General features: G+C 40.6%; 1 protein-coding gene across 1 annotated transcript; it reads left to right on the forward strand.

Annotated features, from left to right (window-relative positions):
* Positions 1-221: 221 nt before the first annotated feature.
* LOC139476112 (sialate O-acetylesterase-like) lies at positions 222-20,777 on the forward strand. The gene is made up of 9 exons (XM_071259369.1): positions 222-676; positions 1,265-1,638; positions 4,564-4,702; positions 7,721-7,904; positions 8,841-8,980; positions 13,808-13,941; positions 14,079-14,233; positions 16,272-16,455; positions 18,931-20,777. Exons 1-9 carry the CDS (start codon positions 565-567, stop codon positions 19,222-19,224), a joined length of 1,716 nt encoding a protein of 571 aa, XP_071115470.1. The 5' UTR covers positions 222-564; the 3' UTR covers positions 19,225-20,777.
* The last annotated feature ends 44 nt before the right edge of the window (positions 20,778-20,821 follow it).

Raw genomic sequence — 20,821 nt, forward strand, 5'->3', positions numbered from 1 at the left:
ATTTGTTGACACTTTAAAACTAGTTTTTTTTTTTTTTTCTATTCCAAGCCATATTATCATTTCTGAGGCATAGTCGTATAGTAGCAATATTGCTGAATGCAACATAAAAACATTCGAAGACATCTAATTTATTAACATTATTAACCGATGTACACGGTTTCAGAGCAGGAGCAAACGCATAAATACGCACCAAAGGGGAGGCCACTCCAAAGCACCCTCGTTGACGAAACACTCAGTGTCACGAGTGGTCCATTGTTTACGCGTTACGACCGGGTAAAGCCGCAATGCAGAATTGATTGGAACATGTGACATATATTGTCAATGTTCCAAGCACGAAACAGTTTAACCTGCTAAGTGGGCTCATTTAGGGTAACAAATTTGCACCGGGTGCAACAAGTGTATTTGTTTACACGGTAGATCTATGCTACGCCCTTGTCGCCCTAAGTAAGACTCGCGAGGACAGTGGCTTTGTGGTCGATTTACGCAAAGTGCTCGGTTGAGAGAGTACAGACAGTGGTACGCGCATCTTTCTGTTCAACTGGTCGTCGTGGTGCATTGTTGACAATGTCGTTCTTCAAAAGCCTTTTTGTGTTTGGAGTCGTTGTTGTGACATGTTGGTCGGTCTCAGGACAGTATGTGGTCGAGATGTCAAAAGATTTGGAAGAAAACATTATGAGTGAGTATTAAAAAAGAAGTTTCTAAACACAATATCAACAAGTCTGCAGTTCACCTGCGCAGTTTATAGTGATTGACTCGGGCTGGGGGTTGTAGCATAGTTGTGTCAGAGTTAGGGAAGCTACCCCTTTCCTATGAAAATGGGAAACACATGCAAATCAAACATCCCTTCCCATAGCTGAGGGCCATAGGGTCCGACAGCCATGACATGTCTTGACTGTTAGACCATATCGCTGCTCTCAGCTACTCTTTACAATCCTTTAAATGCTCAGGTAAATGTACCCCTTTACCAGCCGAAGTCTGTCTGCTGGCTCACTGACTGACACACGCTTCACTGACCTGGCATGTCGTGACTGTCAAAACCTTTAGGATCTCGGGCAGTCTGTATACTATCAAATGTACTGGTATCTTTACAAACCTTAGAGTTGGCTAGGTTCACAAGGGTCATCTTTCCTTTCAAAGTTACTTGGGAAAAGAAAAAAATGGATTGTTCTTAAAATGGTAATGTCATTCCAAATTTGTGCATTTTTTTGGTCTGGAAACCAAATAATTTCATAGAAAAAAACTGTATCATTTCTTGCCATTTCAGCATCCAAAGAACAGCAGAGAGCAGCATCCACACTTCCTGGCCTTACCAAGCCCTTTGCCTTCGCCTCCTACTACTCGAGTCACATGGTTCTCCAGAAGGCACCGAAGAGAGCCACAATCTGGGGCTACGCTGCCAACATCGGTGAGGAGATCATCATCAAGGTGAGCGAGAGAGGGACGTACACAACCAAGGTGTACCTTGACCCGCTCTACAACTATGGGGTGTGGAAGCTGAAGCTGCCCGCAGAGTCGAGTGCCGGGCCCTTCACCATCACTGCCATATCAAGCGAGAAGACGATCACACTGACGGACGTGATGTTTGGAGATGTGTGGGTGTGCTCAGGGCAGTCCAACATGCAGTTTACTATGATCCAGGTATGTGTGTGACAATGAGGGAAAGTAACAGTGCCACGTCGGTTTTAGAGCGACCTCATCAACATTTTTGTGATAAAAACGATAAAATTTAATAGCGTAATTCAACATATGAGGTCTGCATTTCGCATGGTGAGAAGATGAAATTATCTTATTTATGAATAATCTTTAGAACATTCTCTCTTTGTAAGTTAAGATAGCTGCTATTTTATTTTCAAAATGATAGAAATACAATCCCCATGAATAAAAATTACAAGGTAATATTTATGTCTTTCTCAAAGGGAGTTTTTTGATGACTAGAAGGGCATTAAATGTGTAAAAGCAGGTCTATGATACTCTGAATATTTAAACTTATTCTATCTCACACTTTGCATTTCTCTTTCTTCTTTCGATTCTGAGGGGAAACATGTCTGAGATAAAGGTTTCACCACGGTCCCCTTCCAGATCAGGGCCCTGCATGCTATGCTGCTGGTTGACCTACTTGCGCTGATCATGTGTCTATCCCAGTCAACTAATTTTCTTTCAAATCACCACACAGTGGTGATGTGCTGTTATTAATACTAGTGAATCCATTTTGGTTTTATTTCCCTTGCAAGCGATCTTCCACTTTTTTTTCGTCATCTTGCCTGCATCGGCTACACATTCGGTGTACTTTTTCTTTGTGAATACCGACGCCTTTTTGTCCAGATCTTCACTTATATCCTTGTTTGGGATAGTTGTTCATCATTATGGACGAGCAGTCCACAAGACAACCAGTCTGCACTTTTTTCTCTCCGTCGGACCCTATTTCCCAGTGTTCAGATTGTCGTGGATTATGCAGTTATTCAGAGTGTTGCGAGCTCTGTTCTGATCTACCAGATGATTCCAGTACTGTACATGCATAAATGTTGGGTGCCAGATTGTCTCAGAAAAATCCACTAAAACCAAGAAAACACTGGTCAAGAACGCTAGATCAGACGGATCACTCTAACCGGCATGCCAGGATACTAGGAATCCCACTGGTCCCATGATTACAGTAGACCACGAGGGAGTCTCTGGTATTTTTCTCACAGACGACATGTCTAAAGCTTCCACGAATCCACTCACGAAGCCAATCCTATCATCGACAGCTCAAGACTTGGGGATCCCCCAACCGGCATTCTATAACAGGCATCAACCTGATTGACTATTCACGTCCACCTTGAACCAATTAATGTAAACAATATTGAATGAAATTTTGAATAAAATTAATAAAATGAATAAAATATATTACAAACATAAGTCCAGATATTCAATGAAGTCATTTTTATAACCAGATAGTAATATAATATGATTATGTTACATACTTCAGTTTTGATTTGTTGACAAGTATTTCCGGTGTTACGTGCTTGAGGTGATCAGCTGGGTTTTTTAAGATAGGGATAAAACATTGTGTCAGTGTAAAACTTGATGTTTATGAAAAATGTAAGTAAGTTTTTGGAGCCATGTGTTACCGTGCGCTATAACCGAGGGAGTGCTATGTTGAAGGGCACAATAGCAAGGGAATACTATATATATATATGTTATGAAAATAACACTTGAGTTTAGGTCGGCGTGACCAAAATGCAAATGTCCGATTGGCAAAAAAATATTTCCTGTCTTTAACCCTGACTATCACGAAAATGTGCCGCTGTGTCCGGTACATGCACTTCAAATCTATCTGGAAGCAGCGAAACCACTTTGTCGGTTACGTAAGAGGTTATTCTCCACGGCAGCTACTATTGAAGTTTCCTGTACCGCAATCTTGTTTTGGATACACTCAGTAATCCTTCAAGCCCTCGAAACCTGTGCTGTCGGCTCCACCATGGCACTTCTCAGTAATTACTCCTCGAACACAATTAAAGAGGGATGTTTTGGGGGAATTCAATACAGTATTCGCATCCCAATACCTCCGTGACATCTAAGTTATGTAATCACTCGTCTGTAGAGACTTTGGTCTTCATCTTGATGTCATTGCTAGATGCGACCGATCTCAGTGTTCTGATCCCTTATTTCACACACCTCTACTTTAGGTATGTGTGTTGAGTAACAGATGACCCTTTTGTGGATATTGTTGATCGTTTCCTCTTCTCGTTTCTTCTCGCTGCAGTAAATCCATGCTAAGTGCCCATCGATTCAATCACTGAGTATGTTAAAGGGTTTGCCGAAGTGAGATGCCAAGCTGGTCCAACCTATTGTCCTCAGGAGATAGGGATACCCCCTCTTGTAGTTTCGACGACTGGATACATCCTCTCTCAAATATAAGTCGTACTCGTTCGTTTTAGACATACGATTATGCTTCCTTATGTTTGAACATGTTCCACATATTGTACCTGACTTATTGTGTTTCAGTTGTTCACATGTCAGGGTCTCAACATTCTTTGAGAGTGTTTTCCTTATCCTGTAAACAATTTTGTTGTCTTACCAAACTTTGTTACTGTATTAAGTATTGTACCATTGATAAGTTTCAGCTTACTTGTAAATATCCTTCGGTTCTGATCTATAACCAAGGGAGTTGCACCCCACCATCCAACTGTTGGATACAATGCAAAATATGATACATGATAAGTTTGAAAATTGTATGATAAATTCTATATTTATATACTTATCCTATATCACACATATGCCCATCCGTCTATCCTCGCATCGCAAATTCCTTAGTCCATGCGCTCTTGAAGGGGAATGAGTTGACTTGGATAGACATGTGATCAGCGCAAGGAGGTCAACCAGCATACATAGCACGCATGACCCAGATCTGGGGGGTGACCATGGCGATGTGTGGTATGTACAAATTGATTAACTTCAGAAGCTGGAAACCTTTATTTCAGACATGTTTCCACTCAGACTAAAAAAAAGAAAGAGAAATGCAAAGTGTGAGATCAGACTTGTTCCTAGTTGTATATGAGTTGCATCATGTACTACTTGATTCAGGGGTTCAATGCAAGTGAGGAATTGGCTGATGCCAGCAACTACCCCAACATCCGTTTGTTCACCGTCGGCGATGTCCCTGCATCCTTCCCCATCCCGGACCTCCACGGCATCTGGGAACAGTGGGCTGTTGCTGGCAAATGTTTGTACAGATAATCATTATCTCCATCTTAACGTGGGCACGTTGTGTCCCTTATGCATGTAATGTGTGCAAGAAACATACGATCATGGGTTCGCAACTAGGGCTGGCTATTGATACAGATCATAGAGATTGATAATCGTTAACTAAATATCAATCAGTTATCGATAAATATCGGAAAAGTACTTTTAAGGGAATACGCAAAAAAATTGTAAAAGAAATCACATATTTCACTCCACTTGTGACGGGTGGCACATTTATGCAGGGATTTCTTTGAAGATATTTAGAATATAACAAAACAAAAACGTTTTTGACAATAACAAGTCTGTTTTGATAAGTCTAATCTTTATTTCATCATAATAATTTTCATATCGTTAATCATTAATATTTCTTCCTGTAGACGATAATTCGGGTTATTTTTCTTTTTTTGCCAGCACTAATCGCAACCCAGGTCGCCCTGATTTTGCTTCTAGGTTTGTCATCGTTATGCCCATGCTCAAAGATTTCACACCTGAAATTGGTTTCACACTTGAATTTGTTCAAAATGTTCAAATCCGATTTTCAATATGGCCACCTCTTCCTCCATATTGAAAAAGCTTATCATGGCCATTGGTCAGTCAATTTTATTTAAAAAGGAATGAAATTTGGTAATTTACCCTAAAGCGACCGGTTCCAAATTAAAATAAGTAGGTATCTACTCTACAGTGGGACAACATCAAATTTCAAGACACAGTAGGTTTATCTCCCAATTGTTGCCTATATATCCAGGTGAACTATAATGCCAGTTGCTCTATTTTTAGTAACATTTTGTGTCCTTATTATAGAAGAAATTATTTTTTTTACTTATCCTGCATTACTTAATGCTTTAACTGCTATTTTCTTGACAAACAGATGGAGTTTAACTGCTATTTTCTTGACAAATAGATGGAGCTGTGAGAGATCTAGGCTGCAGAAGAAGTTGTTCCAACCAGTTGTGTGGCTCATACCCTCCCACAGCTACCACGTGAACGGAAGTGGCGATGTCACATATAATCACATTACTGCAAGTCATCGGACCAGATATCATCCTTTGCTTATCCTTTTGGTTACCCAATACATTCATGATTGTATTTATTATAGTTCTGGTTTGTCATTGTGGTCCTTTCAGGTTAATTTACGCCTGAATTAGGCCCTTTGTCGCACTTTACATCATGCATGTGTTGTTCCATCTGCCATCTTGGATTTGCCAAGTTGTCATGTCTTCAAGTCTTGTGCTTTGATGTTCCATATTTCTATCGAAGCTCTTGTTCATGTGTTGTTAACACTTCTGTCCAGAGCTTTTTAAGTGTATACTCCTTAGATTAATTTTCTCTTGTAAACTTATAAAAGTTTTGAGTTATAATTACTTGCCAGGTTCACATTGTTGGCATTTGTGTCTTTCTTTGCATGCAACGTTTGCTTACTCTATAGTTTAAAGTTGCTCTCACTGTCAGTCAACACCGCAGTCTTCACTACTAGAGCAGTGTCTTTCATCCCCACCTTTGTCAACATTTGCGTTCACACCCGTCAAGTCCGCTTCCACAGTTACCTCAGGTTCATTTTCAATTATATCCTCTACCAGTGGGCGGTCATCCTATTTGGCATTTCCATGGCCTCGTTATTTACGTGGATTTCCAAGCCAATTGCCACAGACCTGCACCTGAGGAACGTCCAATTCGAGTTTCAAAATCTCTCTGCTTTTGATCACGACTTGGTTGCTGGCATTGAACTGGTTCATGGACCTTCAAGACCTTGCCAGTGATGACCACCTCAAGGTCCCCTGGTAGCCAGATCTGATGGTACATCCTCACAGCATGTTGCCATATCTAGCTCCAGACAAGTTTCATCTGAACTCCTGGTCAATCTTCACCAGGCCTTAGGTGCCAAGGGCTACTGAGCCATAGCGGCAATGGCTATTTTTTGCCTAAGTACATAGACCTTCAACACATAGTCTCTATGATGACAAGTGTTGTTACTTTGAATCTTTCTGTAAGGATAAGAACCAGGACTCCAAATCTGCCTCACTGCAATTTATGGCTGAATTTCTCCCCTTTATCCGCAACAAGTGTCACCTCAAGGGCAGTATCATCACAACATACCTGGTTGCCCCCAATTTGGTGATGGCGTTTCCTATGGATTGTAGAATGACCAAGATCCCGGAACATAAGTCACTACTGCGATCGTTTCTTCTGGAGGATCAATGAGCCAAGTTTTGACCCCCGGCATGGGATTTGAACATGGTTTTGAAGTTGCTTCGCATGGCTCCGTTTGAACCATTCCACTTGTCATTTTTCTTGAAGACTGCTACAGCAGCTCGAGTTTGTGAGTTACACACCCCTGAGTCTCCTGAGTGCAGATCGAGCGAAGAGTGCATGGTGCTGTTCATCTTGGGCTGTGCTGGGATTTCATTGCTAAGAATCAACTCTCAGGACAACTGGACAGACCTTTCACCTATTACCTCCTTGTTGTCGATAGCGGGCTCCAAAGGACAGGGATGAACTCTTCTCTGCCCAGTTCGAGCATGACTTGTTTTCCTTCGTTGCTCCAAGATGCAATGAGGATCTCAGAAACGAGTGAAACGACTTGCCCCACTCTGTTCTGTCTGATAAAAATGCATTAATGTTGTAATACAGGATAAGTTAAAAAATTTGGTAAAATCAAAATATTTTTTTACATTTGAATTCTTATCCTGTATTACTACATCTTAAATGCCCAAAGTGTTTCAGATGTTTGTTTCTAGTAGTATTGTGATCATAGCTGTGGGAGGGTATGAGCCACACAACTAGTGGGAACAACTTCTGCAGCCTGGATCTCTCACAGCTCCGTCTATCTGTCAAGAAAAAGGCAGTAAAGCATGAAGGTAGTAATGCAGGATAGGTATTCAAATGTAAAAACTATTTAGATTTTACTTATACTATGTTCTTGATTGTATTTTGGTAAACCGCTAGTGTTGTGTTGTAATGGCTATAGCACACTATAAATCTTGTCCTGCTATTTGAACAGCATCAGTTGGTGGAAAGCCATGGCGGTACTTCTCTGCTGTGTGCTGGCTGTTTGGTAAGACCCTGAACAAGAAGCTTGGCTACCCCATCGGCCTGATCGACACAACCTGGGGAGGGACACCAGTGGAGGCCTGGTCTTCTACAGATGCTCTGGCCAAGTGTGGACTGGATGAACAAACATATGAGTAAGTAGATACTTGCCTCCGCACGTTCACACACTCACTCACTCAGGTGGCCAGTAGCTTTCGACGCAACAATGTGATGTGCAGTGTTGCATCTGTAAGTTGTGCCAGGGTGCGCTGGTCATGGGTTTGAATCCAACATGAATATGCCCGATTGTGATTCTTGGTTTAGCGCATCCGCTTGTGGGTTTGAATCTGATATGTGTATACTGTAGTTTTGCATCATGGTTTAATACCCCCACTCATGGGTTTGAATCCAACATGTCTATGCTGTGGTTGTGTATAGTGATAAAAAAAGCATATCCCATTATGCCCAGAATTGTATGGTTATCAAGGCATATCCCTGTACAGCTCTGGAATTGTATGGTTATCAAGGCATATCCCAGTACAGCCCTTGAATTGTATAGTGATCAAGGCAGATCCCAGTACAGCTCTGGAATTGTATGGTTATCAAGGCATATCCCTGTTCATTCCTGGAATTGTGTAATTATCAAGGCATATCCCAGTACAGCCCTTGAATTGTATAGTTATCAAGGCATATCCCAGTACAGCCCTGGAATTGTATAGTGATCAAGGCATATCCCAGTACAGCCCTGGAATTGTATAGTGATCAAGGCATATCCCAGTACAGCCCTGGAATTGTATAGTGATCAAGGCATATCCCTGTACAGCCCTGGAATTGTATAGTGATCAAGGCATATCCCAGTACAGCCCTGGAATTGTATAGTGATCAAGGCAGATCCCAGTACAGCTCTGGAATTGTATAGTGATCAAGGCATATCCCAGTACAGCTCTGGAATTGTATAGTGATCAAGGCATATCCCAGTACAGCCCTGGAATTGTATAGTGATCAAGGCATATCCCAGTACAGCCCTGGAATTGTATAGTGAACAAGGCATTTCCCACTGTAGATTTACTGATTGATCTTATCATTAACAGAGCAAAGGACCTTGATTGGCTGAATATGGAAGTTGATCCTGAAAATCCTTTGAATGGACCAGACGCAGTCTCCAATCTCTGGAATGGAATGGTTTTCCCTCTCCTCAATATGACCATATATGGAGCTATCTGGTATCAAGGTCAGTTATATACATATAATATGAACCCTTAGACTCCCGAATTTTATTTAAAGGGCCTCCTGTACATGCTGAAGTGTAGTGTATATTTCTGGATCCTGACATGAGACATTCTGTGAACATCTAAATGACTATGAAGTGATTTTGCACATTTTGTCTTTTCTAACTTCTAGTTCTATTTTGAAACTATCAGTTTAGATCTTTTCGTATTTGTAATGTTCAGAGTGTCCACAAATTACCATACTCCACATAATAAGCGCTCCGCTCTAATGAGCGCCCATAGTGATATTTGCTTATATATTAGCAAGTGAACAATTCCAGTAACTGCCCCTTCCGATTATTATTTATTTGACTTATTTATTTGTGTATAATACAAACTCGTGTGTTATAAGCACCCTCAATTATGAGCAATTAAATTCTGGAACAATATATCTCTTGTGTACAATATGCAATATGACTTCTCTTTAGTATCTTTTCAGGCTGTCAGTATATATATGTGTATTTCATGATCCGTCATCGGAAATAGAAGTGTTGATTGTATGTCCTCGCAGTCGCGGTCCCAGTTGCAGTTTTAGTAGCAAATAATTTTGCAAAACAATATGTAACACGCCAGTCTTGTCTGATTTGAGCGTTTGCTTAAAAACAAGAGAAAACCCTGATCAAATGATATGCAAATTAGCATGTGGCGGTGGTGTTATGCCAAGTTTTGGTACTTCTGAAAACGATGATTAATTTAATACTAGATGTACTTTTTAGGATATTTGCATACATTTTCTTCAGAAAATGTTTATTAATTAATGTCTTGTAGGTGGTTGTAGTATTATTATTCAAGCTGGATATATCGATTGTTGAACTGGTGACCTGTCATGACAAGCACCATAGCCGACATAACAAAAAAATATTCAAGTTAATTTTACAAATGTGTAGCTGAAACAAAGAAGAGGTAATAAACATTACATATATTATCATTATCACCGAAAAATGAAGGTCAGTAACATAAGGTAATATTTGAAAATCAACAACACAAAGCAGATGTTTATATTTTATTTTTCAACTTTACCTGCTGTTTACCAGTATTGGTACTTCCATTTGAAACAATGGGCATCGACCGTCGTTTTTACTCATTATTGTGGAGTTGTATTATCACAAATATGTAGATATGTAAGTTAATTCATGCAAGCATGCATGTAGTATTATTTGTAAGAGGCATATATACATGTATCTAAAATGGTAAAATTCTGAGAGTGATCGTTTTCTGCGTTTGCCAGACCATGAAATTTACGGCCTTTCAAAAGAAACTTCACCAAAATGATATTCTAATAAACAAACCCCCTTTCTAATTATGAGAGCGTCCTGTGTGCTTATAACATCCAATACGGTAAATATTATTTAAGTGTTTTAAATAGTGTATGTTTTGAGGCTTCCTTATTCTTACTTTGTCCGGGGCGGTCGGGTAGCCTAGTGATTAAAGTGTTCGCTCGTCACGCCGAAGACCCGGGGCGATTCCCGACTTGGGTACAATGTGTGAAGCCCATTTCTGGAGTCACCCGCCGTGATATTGCTGAAATATTGCTAAAAGCGGCGTAAAACCATACTCAACTCAGCTCTTACTTTGTCCATTTGCCTATGTTGGAGATTGTAAACTGATGCTCTGTTGGGTACATGTTTTCATGTGTGCTGTTTGTTTGTCATAAACATTGAGTACCACTGAAAAAGAGTTGAACACCTACAATTAGGACAGCATCACTCAGATCAGTACAGGAGAATATGGTAAATGGAACTGCATCCTCCCCTTTTTAGGCCTCAGTATATATTATGATTTCAATATGATGTTTCCTATCCTGATGTATGATGTTTTCATAGAACATCATGGTAATATGGTACAGAGGAAGTTTGACACCTGTAAAGTCTGTTATGTTTGCGTCGCTTCAGCTCACCAGGACCAAATGTTACTTTAAATTTGAGAACTGAGGATAAGCGTAATAATACACTTGGGATGCCTTGTTTGGAGGGAAAATATAATTATAGGGTAGGGAGTGACCTGAGCATGCTATGAAAGTTACCGCCTCCAAACTCTATTGTAGGATACCAAAGTCAACCAGCTAAAATATTATATTTTTTACCTATCCTGCATTACTCCTTAATGCATTCACTGCATACCTTACGACAACAAGAAAAAATCTTACAAATATTATCATCAACGTTGGTTACTTGAGTTGCGTATATAAAAATATTGTATACACTTTCAAATCATATTTTTGCGGAAAGATTATTGTTCAATTCTACGGGATTCTTCCAGTCCCGTTTCATCAACAATTCTTTAATTGCGTAACTTATATTTGCATGTTGTACTGATTGTCGTGGAAAAAAATCGCCCAAAGATCTTTATCCACGTTCGGCATGCACGCAGATGTGCTCGTCAAATGCTAAATGTAATTTTTGTGTAAATCTCTCTCCAACGAGTTTTACAATTTATTGGCAGGTTACTCACAAACATATTTTGCATCAGTCCTGTCGTGAGACAAGAAGAATGACACAATCGCTGAATAGCGAAGGATATGGCTCGGTCATTACCACGCAGCCGTTATCATGGGTAATATGACATGCGTAACTGTGTAACAGAAGTGCACCCTCCACCGAAATCAACAATACCGGAGGATTTTGTGAGTATCGTAGCTGCTCCTGATTTTCAAAGACGCTTTGATGGGGGTAGCGCAGACGCAAGCCATGATCCCGTCAATACCAATGAGCACTGTGCCTCAGTTACCTGCGCAGAGCGCAGAGCGCAGCACCTGTATTACCCAAGATCCTTTTCAATGACATCAGCGTACAATGTTACGCAGACGACGCATGATCAGCTTAGCGCTGTTCCAACATATCCAGTGCAGCAGATGCATGCTCAGGCGTCAGCACCATTCCCAAATGCTAATTAGACAATGTTCTGAACGTTTTTACAATTATCCAGTCATCACCGATGAGCATTGTCTCATTGACCTGCGCTGAGTGTAGCGTCTGCGTACCAATCAAGGCCTCTACATTGACATCAGCCAAAGGACTTATAGTGTACCTGGTTACGCAACTGGCACATGACCAGCTTAGTGCTGTTCCAACAACTTTGGCACAAGTGTTTGTGCCTACACCGGCGCCTAACATATACCAATCGCCTAATGTACTTTCTGGTACAGCATACATCACTGAGCAGCGCTAGTACACCACCGTGTACGGGGCCATCGGCACATGACTCCTTTTCCAGGCAGGTGGTAGTGTTCCCATTTGGCATTTCAGTGACCCGATGGCTTTTTACAGGAGTAATGAGAGACCCAAAGACACTTGAAAGGTAGCACCATTACTATGTATTTGGTTGCGCTTAACGCAGTGTTGGCCTATCTGGAAAATCACAAGTTGACTAAGGTCACGAAACTACAGGCCCTACTACCCTCATTCAGGCTTGAGGATCAGAAGGCCAAGTTCCGTCCACCTGCTTGAGACTTGAACGTGGTGCTTTGCGAGGGTCCCTTTTCGAGCCCCTCTATGCAGCCTCATTTTATGACCTCACCATGGAAACAATGTTTTCTCTTGGCATTAGCTACCTCGACACAGGTGAGTGAACTACATGCGAGCGACATCACCCGTGTCCGCTTTGAGCATGGGACGCACGGAGCGGTACATCTCGGGTTGTGCTGGGATTTTATTGCAAAATCAACTACCAGGCCAACCTGATCGTTCCTTCACCATCCAACCAATATCGACTATTGTGGAAGCCGTAGATGAGGGTGAAGTTCTCTTGGGCTAGGTGCGAGCACTTAGTTTTCATCCAGCGCTCCAAGACTAGGCGTGGTTCGAGGAAGCGGTTATTTATACCCGTGTCTCCTATGTTCACGACAGAAGTTAGTCGCAACGCCATATCCCTATGGTTATGCGCAGTTATCCTTCAGGCTTACGAGATCGCCAAACTGAATTCGCCGAGAGTGAATTATCCTCATGAGTTCAGGGTGTCAGCCTTTACCATGGCTTTACACAGCAATTGTTCTATTAGAGCAATCACGGAAGGATGTTTTTGAAAGTCCGACACAGTTTTAGTTAGTCATTATCTTCGCGACGTGGCTTTCGAGGGCATCGAAGGCGTGCAAAGTTTTGGCCCTCTGGTTGTAGTCCAGCAGGTTACCAACCCCCAACGCTAATGATGAACTAACCCTATACAGAGCCGGCCTACTTCCATGTGCAGGCGCTCAGTTTCTGCCAGTGGAAGAATATTAGACAATCTTGATTAGCTGATTAGCTATTATTTTCTTCATTACTTAATGTGTATAAGGAATTTCTCTTTAATTCCTATGTTCAATTGTTTGGAAATTTTAACACCCCTACCGTAATAGTGTTTTTCTGCTTCACGGTTTATTGACCAACTGGTGTCATATTTCAGGGTGTGAATTATAGAGGTAAGCAGTGAATGCATTAAGGAGTAATGCAGGATAAGTATACAAATGTAAAAAATATTTAGATTTTACTAGTACTGGAACACAGATGGCAAAGATCACCTCCGCAATATTTTCACAGTACTTTATTTTTATCATTATATAAATACTATAGAGAACCCAACAGAGATATTGTGGATGTTATGTAGTAATGAATAATCAAATTGAAGTCTTGACTTTTTTAAAGGTGCAAACAGTATGAAAAAACAAAAGAAATACTTAACATGATCATTATTTGTGTACTACTTCTTCAGTCTAAATATGGAATACAACAAGCAATTTCAATGCATTAGTGACCCTGTGTCATTCATGTCATTTGTCAATTAATTCCTCATCCTTTGAAAATGTTATCTTCTAGGTGAGGCCAACATGGTCACCAACGTCCACAAATACAACTGTACGTTCCCCGCCATGATAGATGACTGGAGACAGAAGTTCCACAACGCATCCGACGGAGAAACAGATTCTCTATTTCCGTTTGGCTTTGTGCAGGTACATTTGCACTCTCACACTTCATCTCACAACTTGTTTAGGTGTATGCAAATTGTAGATTGCAGTACATGTATTGTGGAATGTTTCCTACGCCAACTAATAATTTAAAAGCAATTAATAGAATTATTTTATTCTAGTTGGCCGCCAATCGTCCTGACAGCGCTGACCCTGGGTTCCCGGAGATCCGGTGGCACCAGACAGCTGACTACGGCTTTGTGCCCAACCCCAGGATGAAGAATGTCTTCATGTCTGTTGCCATGGATCTCCCAGACTTTGCCTCTCCCTATGGAAGGTAGGACAATGAACACAGGGGGTTTGTGGAGGGGAAAGTCTGATCTAGCTACATTCTTTGTGGCTCATTAGGACGGAAGGTCACGCTGAACGAAGGAATGGCATGGCAGACACATTGTCTGTCCATCATCCTATGTAGTTCTTCTGCATATGAAGGAGGAAAGTGTAGGAATAAATCCAGCACCTTATCTGATTTGTACTTGGCATTAAGCAAAACTTATTTGTTTTTTAAGATTGTTTAAGACAACTAAGATGAAGAAAAGATATTTGAAGATATGATTTGCATTTGTTTCTTATGCCCAATCATGGCTGCATGTTTTTGCCTATTCTAATCATCCTGGTAGAGATCTTCTCAGACACTAGCAAGTCAAATCTTTGGTATGTGTAGCAGTGGGATATAAAAAAATGAAATTGTAAGTATATATATAAATTTCTTATTGAAATTATTTGATAAGACCACATGTTGGGTAACATATCAGTTGTTGATAAGTAGGAATTTTGCCTTTCATTGTTGATGACTGATCACAGACGATTTTATTACAAGAGGTTCACTCCTAAAACCCATTTCAGTTGTTGATAAGTAGGAAAGAACAACACATTTTCATGTCATTCTCAGGTACATGGGACCTAAAACCTTAAAGGTTCTTGAGTGACCTGTGTGTAAGGTCAAGGTTGATTCTTGAATAGTGGATGTCAGTCTGGACCAGTCAATCCCGTGATTGACATCATGAGCATCGATCCACACTAACCATCCGATCCTGTTAGTTGCCACTTACAACAGGCATAGTCGCCTTATACTGCAAGCATGGGTTGCTGAAGACCTATTCTACCCCGGATCTTCACAGGTCTTCTTTGTGAGGATAAGAATTTGTCGATGAACAACTTCTTTATTTCAATTAAGAGCGACGTTTAGGTGTAGGTTCTAACACTGTTATCAAGGAAGTGATATACAGAGTATGGTTGTCAAGTATATATACAGGTAGGAGGCAGTGTTTATACAGTAGAGTAGATATCAGATGTAGTTATACTGGAGTGGAGAAGCTTGTTATGTACACACAAGGTGGTAATGACAATCATCAGTGACATAAACAAAGGATGAAGCCAGTAATATAAACAACAGGATTATGGCTGATTGGGGTCTCTAATGAGTTGATGGTACGCTGGGGGAATGTAATAGCCTTGGTCACGGCTGATTGATGGTTGGAGTCTTTTGATGTTGAGGCTTCTTGTAATTTTCTGATTTTGAAGTCTTTGAGGTTTTTGGCGAGGGTTGTGACTCTCTCCCACTGAATGCTGTGGCTTGGGTTGTCACGGATATGGTCTGATAGAGCTGATTTAGAGTCATCTTTGGAGACTGAGCTTTGATGTTCTATAATTCGTGTTTTGAGGGGCCTAGATGTTTCTCTTATGTAAGCCTGGATGTTTCTCCTTTGTAAGCTTGTCCACAATTGCACGGAATGTGGTACACTGCTCCTGATGGTTCTAGCTTGTGGCTGGATGGTGGTTTCTCTGTGGATTTTATTGTGTTCTGAATGGTGTGACTTTTCTTGAAAACTACATCAACATTGGCCTGTTTCTTTAAGTGTCTCTGGATTTTGTGGCTAGCTATTCCAAAGTAGGGGAGGCTGATCACAAAGGGTGCAGACTGTTGACAGGGGGCTTTCTGAGATTTCTTGGTGATGTTCTGTATCGTCTGTTGTACTAGTTGCTCAGGGTAGAGGTTAGACTGTGTAAATACTTGTTAGAGGTGGCTTAGTTCAGTAGTTGATATTGCTTCGTAGAACAGTAGTTGTGAGCTCGTCTCGCTAGGGTATGAGATCTGCTGCATCAGGCCGGTGTTTTCCTCATCCAGAGCTGCCTATCACCTTATGCAGCTAGGTAGAGGCATTGGACTTTCTGTTTTATAGACCAGTAGTATATACCCTTCCTTATTTAGCTGTCTTAAGACATTGCACTTTCAAAGTAGATGTGCAGTAGGCATGTGTTTTCATTGATGATCCCAGACATGTAGTTTTGACTGTGTATCATCTTCGTTCCAGCATCCACCCCAGAGACAAGCAGGATGTTGTAGCCAGGCTGGCTGTCAGTGGGATGAGCATCGCCTACAACCAACAAGAGGAGGTAACTCAGGGGCCTCTACCAGCACACGTACAGGAAGGGACAACAAACCTCACCCTGGTGTACACAGAGAAGATCAAGTACAACAACCTGGTCGGATTTGAAGTAAGTGTCATGATCGGTTCGCAGTATGTCAGTGTTAAATGGTCAGACAACTAGCCATTAGGGCTGGGACGGGTAACTCGGGTACTCGGGTCAGGTGGTTCCTGAGTAGGACCCGTGGTTAGTCCTGTGATATATATTATAGAAGTCTGTCATGGATGGTGGGTATTGCAACATAGAGCCTTCCAGTTGTAGGTGTTTTTTAACTTGTTTTGATGAATATATATGAAGATTGGGTCAACACAAGTATATTTTGCCAGATTGGTAAAAAGTACACTTCTCTGTTTCCTCTGGATATATTGTTTCCAATTATATCTGTAAGGAACTTACCTACATTTCGCCAAGGTTTGATCTTAATCAGTAGCAGATCAGGAATATGGTTTCTAAGAATCGAGTAAATACTGAATGAAGTGCTCCCAAGTAAACAATATCATGCTGAATCACATTCTTATCTGATTTTATCATGGATGAAATAGTTCTGCGAGTAGATGAAACCTCCTTACCATGATCACCTTTGAGGATACCTGTGATGACCCGGGATAGAATAAGTCTTTAGCAACCCATGCCTGTCGTAAGAGGTGACTAATGGGATTGGGTAGTCAGGCTCGCTGACTTGTTTGATGCATGTTATAGTATCCCAATTGCAAGGATCAATGCTCATGATATCAATCACTGGATTGTATTGTCATTACTTGATTATTTACAAATGGATGTCAGATAGGTGGAATATTGCAGTGCAGTGGAGTGCAGCATTAAACAACAAACAAACCAACTTTGAGGTCTTTATGCAGTCAATTATTTTCATCCAGTATGTCACTGTGACAATCAGTATCAGTATCACAATCAGTATCAGTATCACAATCAGTATCAGTATCACAATCAGTATCATTATCACAATCAGTATCAGTATCAGTATCACAATCAGTTTCACAGTCAGTATCAGTATCACAATCAGTATCAGTATCAGTATCAGAATCAGTATCAGTATCACAATCAGTATCAGTATCAGTATCACAATCAGTTTCACAGTCAGTATCAGTATCACAATCAGTATCAGTATCAGTATCAGAATCAGTATCAGTATCACAATCAGTTTCAGTATCAGTATCACAATCAGTTTCAGTATCAGTATCACAATCAGTTTCAGTATCAGTATCAGTATCAGTATCACAATCAGTTTCAGTATCAGTATCACAATCAGTTTCAGTATCAGTATCACAATCAGTATCAGTATCAGTATCAGTATCACAATCAGTTTCAGTATCAGTATCACAATCAGTATCAACATCAGTATCATTATCAGTATCATTATCACAATCAGTTTCAGTATCAGTATCACAATCAGTATCAGTGTCGCAATCAGTAGGAAGAAATTATACTCAACACAACTGTTGAAGAGTCACTCATACAGGTAAGGACAATACAATTGAAGGTCTCCTATTCAAATCTAGATTTTATATAAAAGCAAAACCCTAGTTGTTCAAACCACATCAATTTGAATGTGTGTGGCTATATTAATGAAAACAATATTTGAAACATGGAAATTAATGCAGGAGAAGGTAAATACAAAATTTAACAAATTTAAGCATTGTGTTCATGGTCACAAAACTGTATTGCTCAAACAAGTTGACAAACCCCACTGTGAATGACCGAGAAACAATGTGTCAATATCTTAGTATAGAATATTGAGGGTCAGCTCACCCAATATTGGGGTTCTCTCAATGGGCAGTAATCAGGTGGCTGCACATTGTAACCCCACTCCGAGTGGGACAGGGAGGCTGCAACAGCGGTACCAGGCCAAAGGAACAGTTGCCTATGCTTAAAGACCAGGTCGTCCTAGGGTCAGGATAGGTACCTTGTGAACCTTGCCCTGCGTGACCAGTTTCTGATGTCACGTCAGGTTAGTGGTGAACACTTTATCACCAATAATATCCACATTCAGCCAGACCACCATACAAAGCAGATTGTGTTCTGCTGGTCTCTGATCTGAACATCCGGCAGTTCATCCACCACTAGCCAGCTTGCTCTCCTGACTTTAGCCCAATGGAACATGTCTGGGATGAACTAGACACATGTTCCACATGGTCTCTGTTCTGAACATCCGGCAGTTCATCCACCACTAGCCAGCTTGCTGTCCTGACTTTACATCTTGAGTGTTACAACAGTTTATGTGAACATGATACTAGAGGGTACCCATTGAACTGTTTCAATCACCGGTAACCTATTGCCTTTATCTCTTTTCTTTGTATGAATAACAATACATTCAGTATCAGGCGATATGTCTTCATTACTTATAGAAATTAGTTTTCAGGACCATATTACACAGGCGACTCTTGAATAGTTGCACTGGGTATATTATGACAAGTAACATCAATTTGTTCACTGACTTGTCTGATAATGACAATTGGTGTATGCAAGTTTCCTGAGTGTATAACATACATTTTGCTTCATATTATAGTTTATTCTTATCAATTTCAGTTTCTGTGCTCTGTAGAAAACTCCAGCAAGACATTCTGGACCCCCACCCCCATCCTGTCTGCCCTCCCCACCAGCATCACATTGTACTCCCTGGTGTGTGGGGAGGGGCAGACTGTCCTGGGGCTCAGATACAGCTGGAGGGAGTCCCCCTGTGCCTTCAAGACCTGCACGGTGTACTCGGCGGACAACCCTCTCCTCCCTGGACCTCCCTTCCTGGTGTACCGGAAGATGACCGGGATAGCCGGGACCGTTCACACGATAGACTGGAACACTCCGACTGCCATTCACAATTAATACATTACAGAGGCAGACACACATATAGACTTTATACAGTATTTCATAGACTGGAACACACCGACTACCATTCATTAAAATGACCTCCCTTCCTGGTGTACCGGAAGATGACCGGGGTAGCCGGAACCGTTCACACTATAGACTGGAACACACCGACTACCATTCACAATTAATACATTACAGAGGCAGACACACTTATAGACTTTATACAGTATTTCATAGACTGGAACACTCCGACTGCCATTCACAATTAATACAATATCGAGACAGACACACATATAGACTTTATACAGTATTTCATAGACTGGACCACACCGACTACCATTCACAATTAATACATTATAGAGGCAGACACACATATAGACTTTATACAGTATTTCATAGACTGGAACACTCCGACTGCCATTCACAATTAATACATTATAGAGGCAGACACACATGTAGACTTTATACAGTATTTCATAGACTGGACCACACCGACTGCCATTCACAATTAATTCATTATCGAGACAGACACACATATAGACTTTATACAGTATTTCATAGACTTGAACACTCCGACAGCCATTCACAATTAATACATTATAGAGGCAGACAGACATATAGACTTTATACAGTATTTCATAGACTTGAACACACCGACTACCATTCACAATTAATACATTATAGAGGCAGACACAGAAATAGAATTTATACAGTATTTCATAGACTGGAACACGCCAACTGTCATTCCTTAAAAAGACCTCCCTTCGTGGTCCACTGGAAGATGACCAGAGTAGCCAGATCAGTTCACATCATAGACTGGAACACTCCGACTGCCATTTGCAATAAATACATAATACAGGTAGCATTGAAACTAGAGGAATGTGGGTGTCTTACAAATATTACATTGTGTTTCTAGTATGTGGTATCAGTGTTACGCTAAAGATGATAAACTTTGTCATTTCATATTTTTTTTAAGAATAGCCAATAATTTGTTTTGCAATGCTTTTTTTTTGCATACTTCTATAGGCAATGTTTGCCAGTCCTGTACTTTATGAATAGGATGAATATCAAATGAATTTGTTTCCCCTGACAGTAGCAGGATGACCCTCGACATGACTTTTTAACTGTCATTTTAATTTTTTTAGACATTTGAAAAACATTCTTCTTGGAAAAGTTCTTACTTTTTCAGCTGGGAATTTTAAGGATTTTGACATGTTCTAGTTGGTGTCTGTGCTACGCAATAATTACTAATTGTTTCTGGGTTATATGTGCAGATGAATGTAGTGACCATGCCTTATACATACTTGGAGGTCATGAGCATCAGATATGTACACTGTACAGAGGTTGTTTGTTTACAGTAGTAGTGTACCATGGGTAATGCTGCACACTGTAATGTTTACATGATGTACACTGTCTCATGTATATTGTTGTACAGTGTACCATGGGTAATGCTGCACACTGTAATGTTTACATGATGTACACCGTCTCATGTATATTGTTGTACAGTGTACCATGGGTAATGCTGCACACTGTAATGTTTACATGATGTACACCGTCTCATGTATATTGTTGTATATACAGTGTACAATGAGGGAATATGCATTTTTGTTGT

The sequence above is a fragment of the Haliotis cracherodii genome, unplaced genomic scaffold (genome assembly GCF_022045235.1).
Source record: "Haliotis cracherodii isolate W230 unplaced genomic scaffold, xgHalCrac1.p SCAF_3, whole genome shotgun sequence".
Classification (NCBI taxonomy): domain Eukaryota; kingdom Metazoa; phylum Mollusca; class Gastropoda; order Lepetellida; family Haliotidae; genus Haliotis; species Haliotis cracherodii.

Excerpts from the sequence above, each read along its gene's own strand:
- LOC139476112 (XM_071259369.1), top strand. The coding sequence starts at position 565 with ATGTCGTTCTTCAAAAGCCTTTTTGTGTTTGGAGTCGTTGTTGTGACA. Across the intron at positions 1,639-4,563 it reads TGCAGTTTACTATGATCCAG|GGGTTCAATGCAAGTGAGGA; the intron begins GTATGTGTGTGA and ends TACTTGATTCAG. Across the intron at positions 14,234-16,271 it reads TTTGCCTCTCCCTATGGAAG|CATCCACCCCAGAGACAAGC; the intron begins GTAGGACAATGA and ends TCTTCGTTCCAG.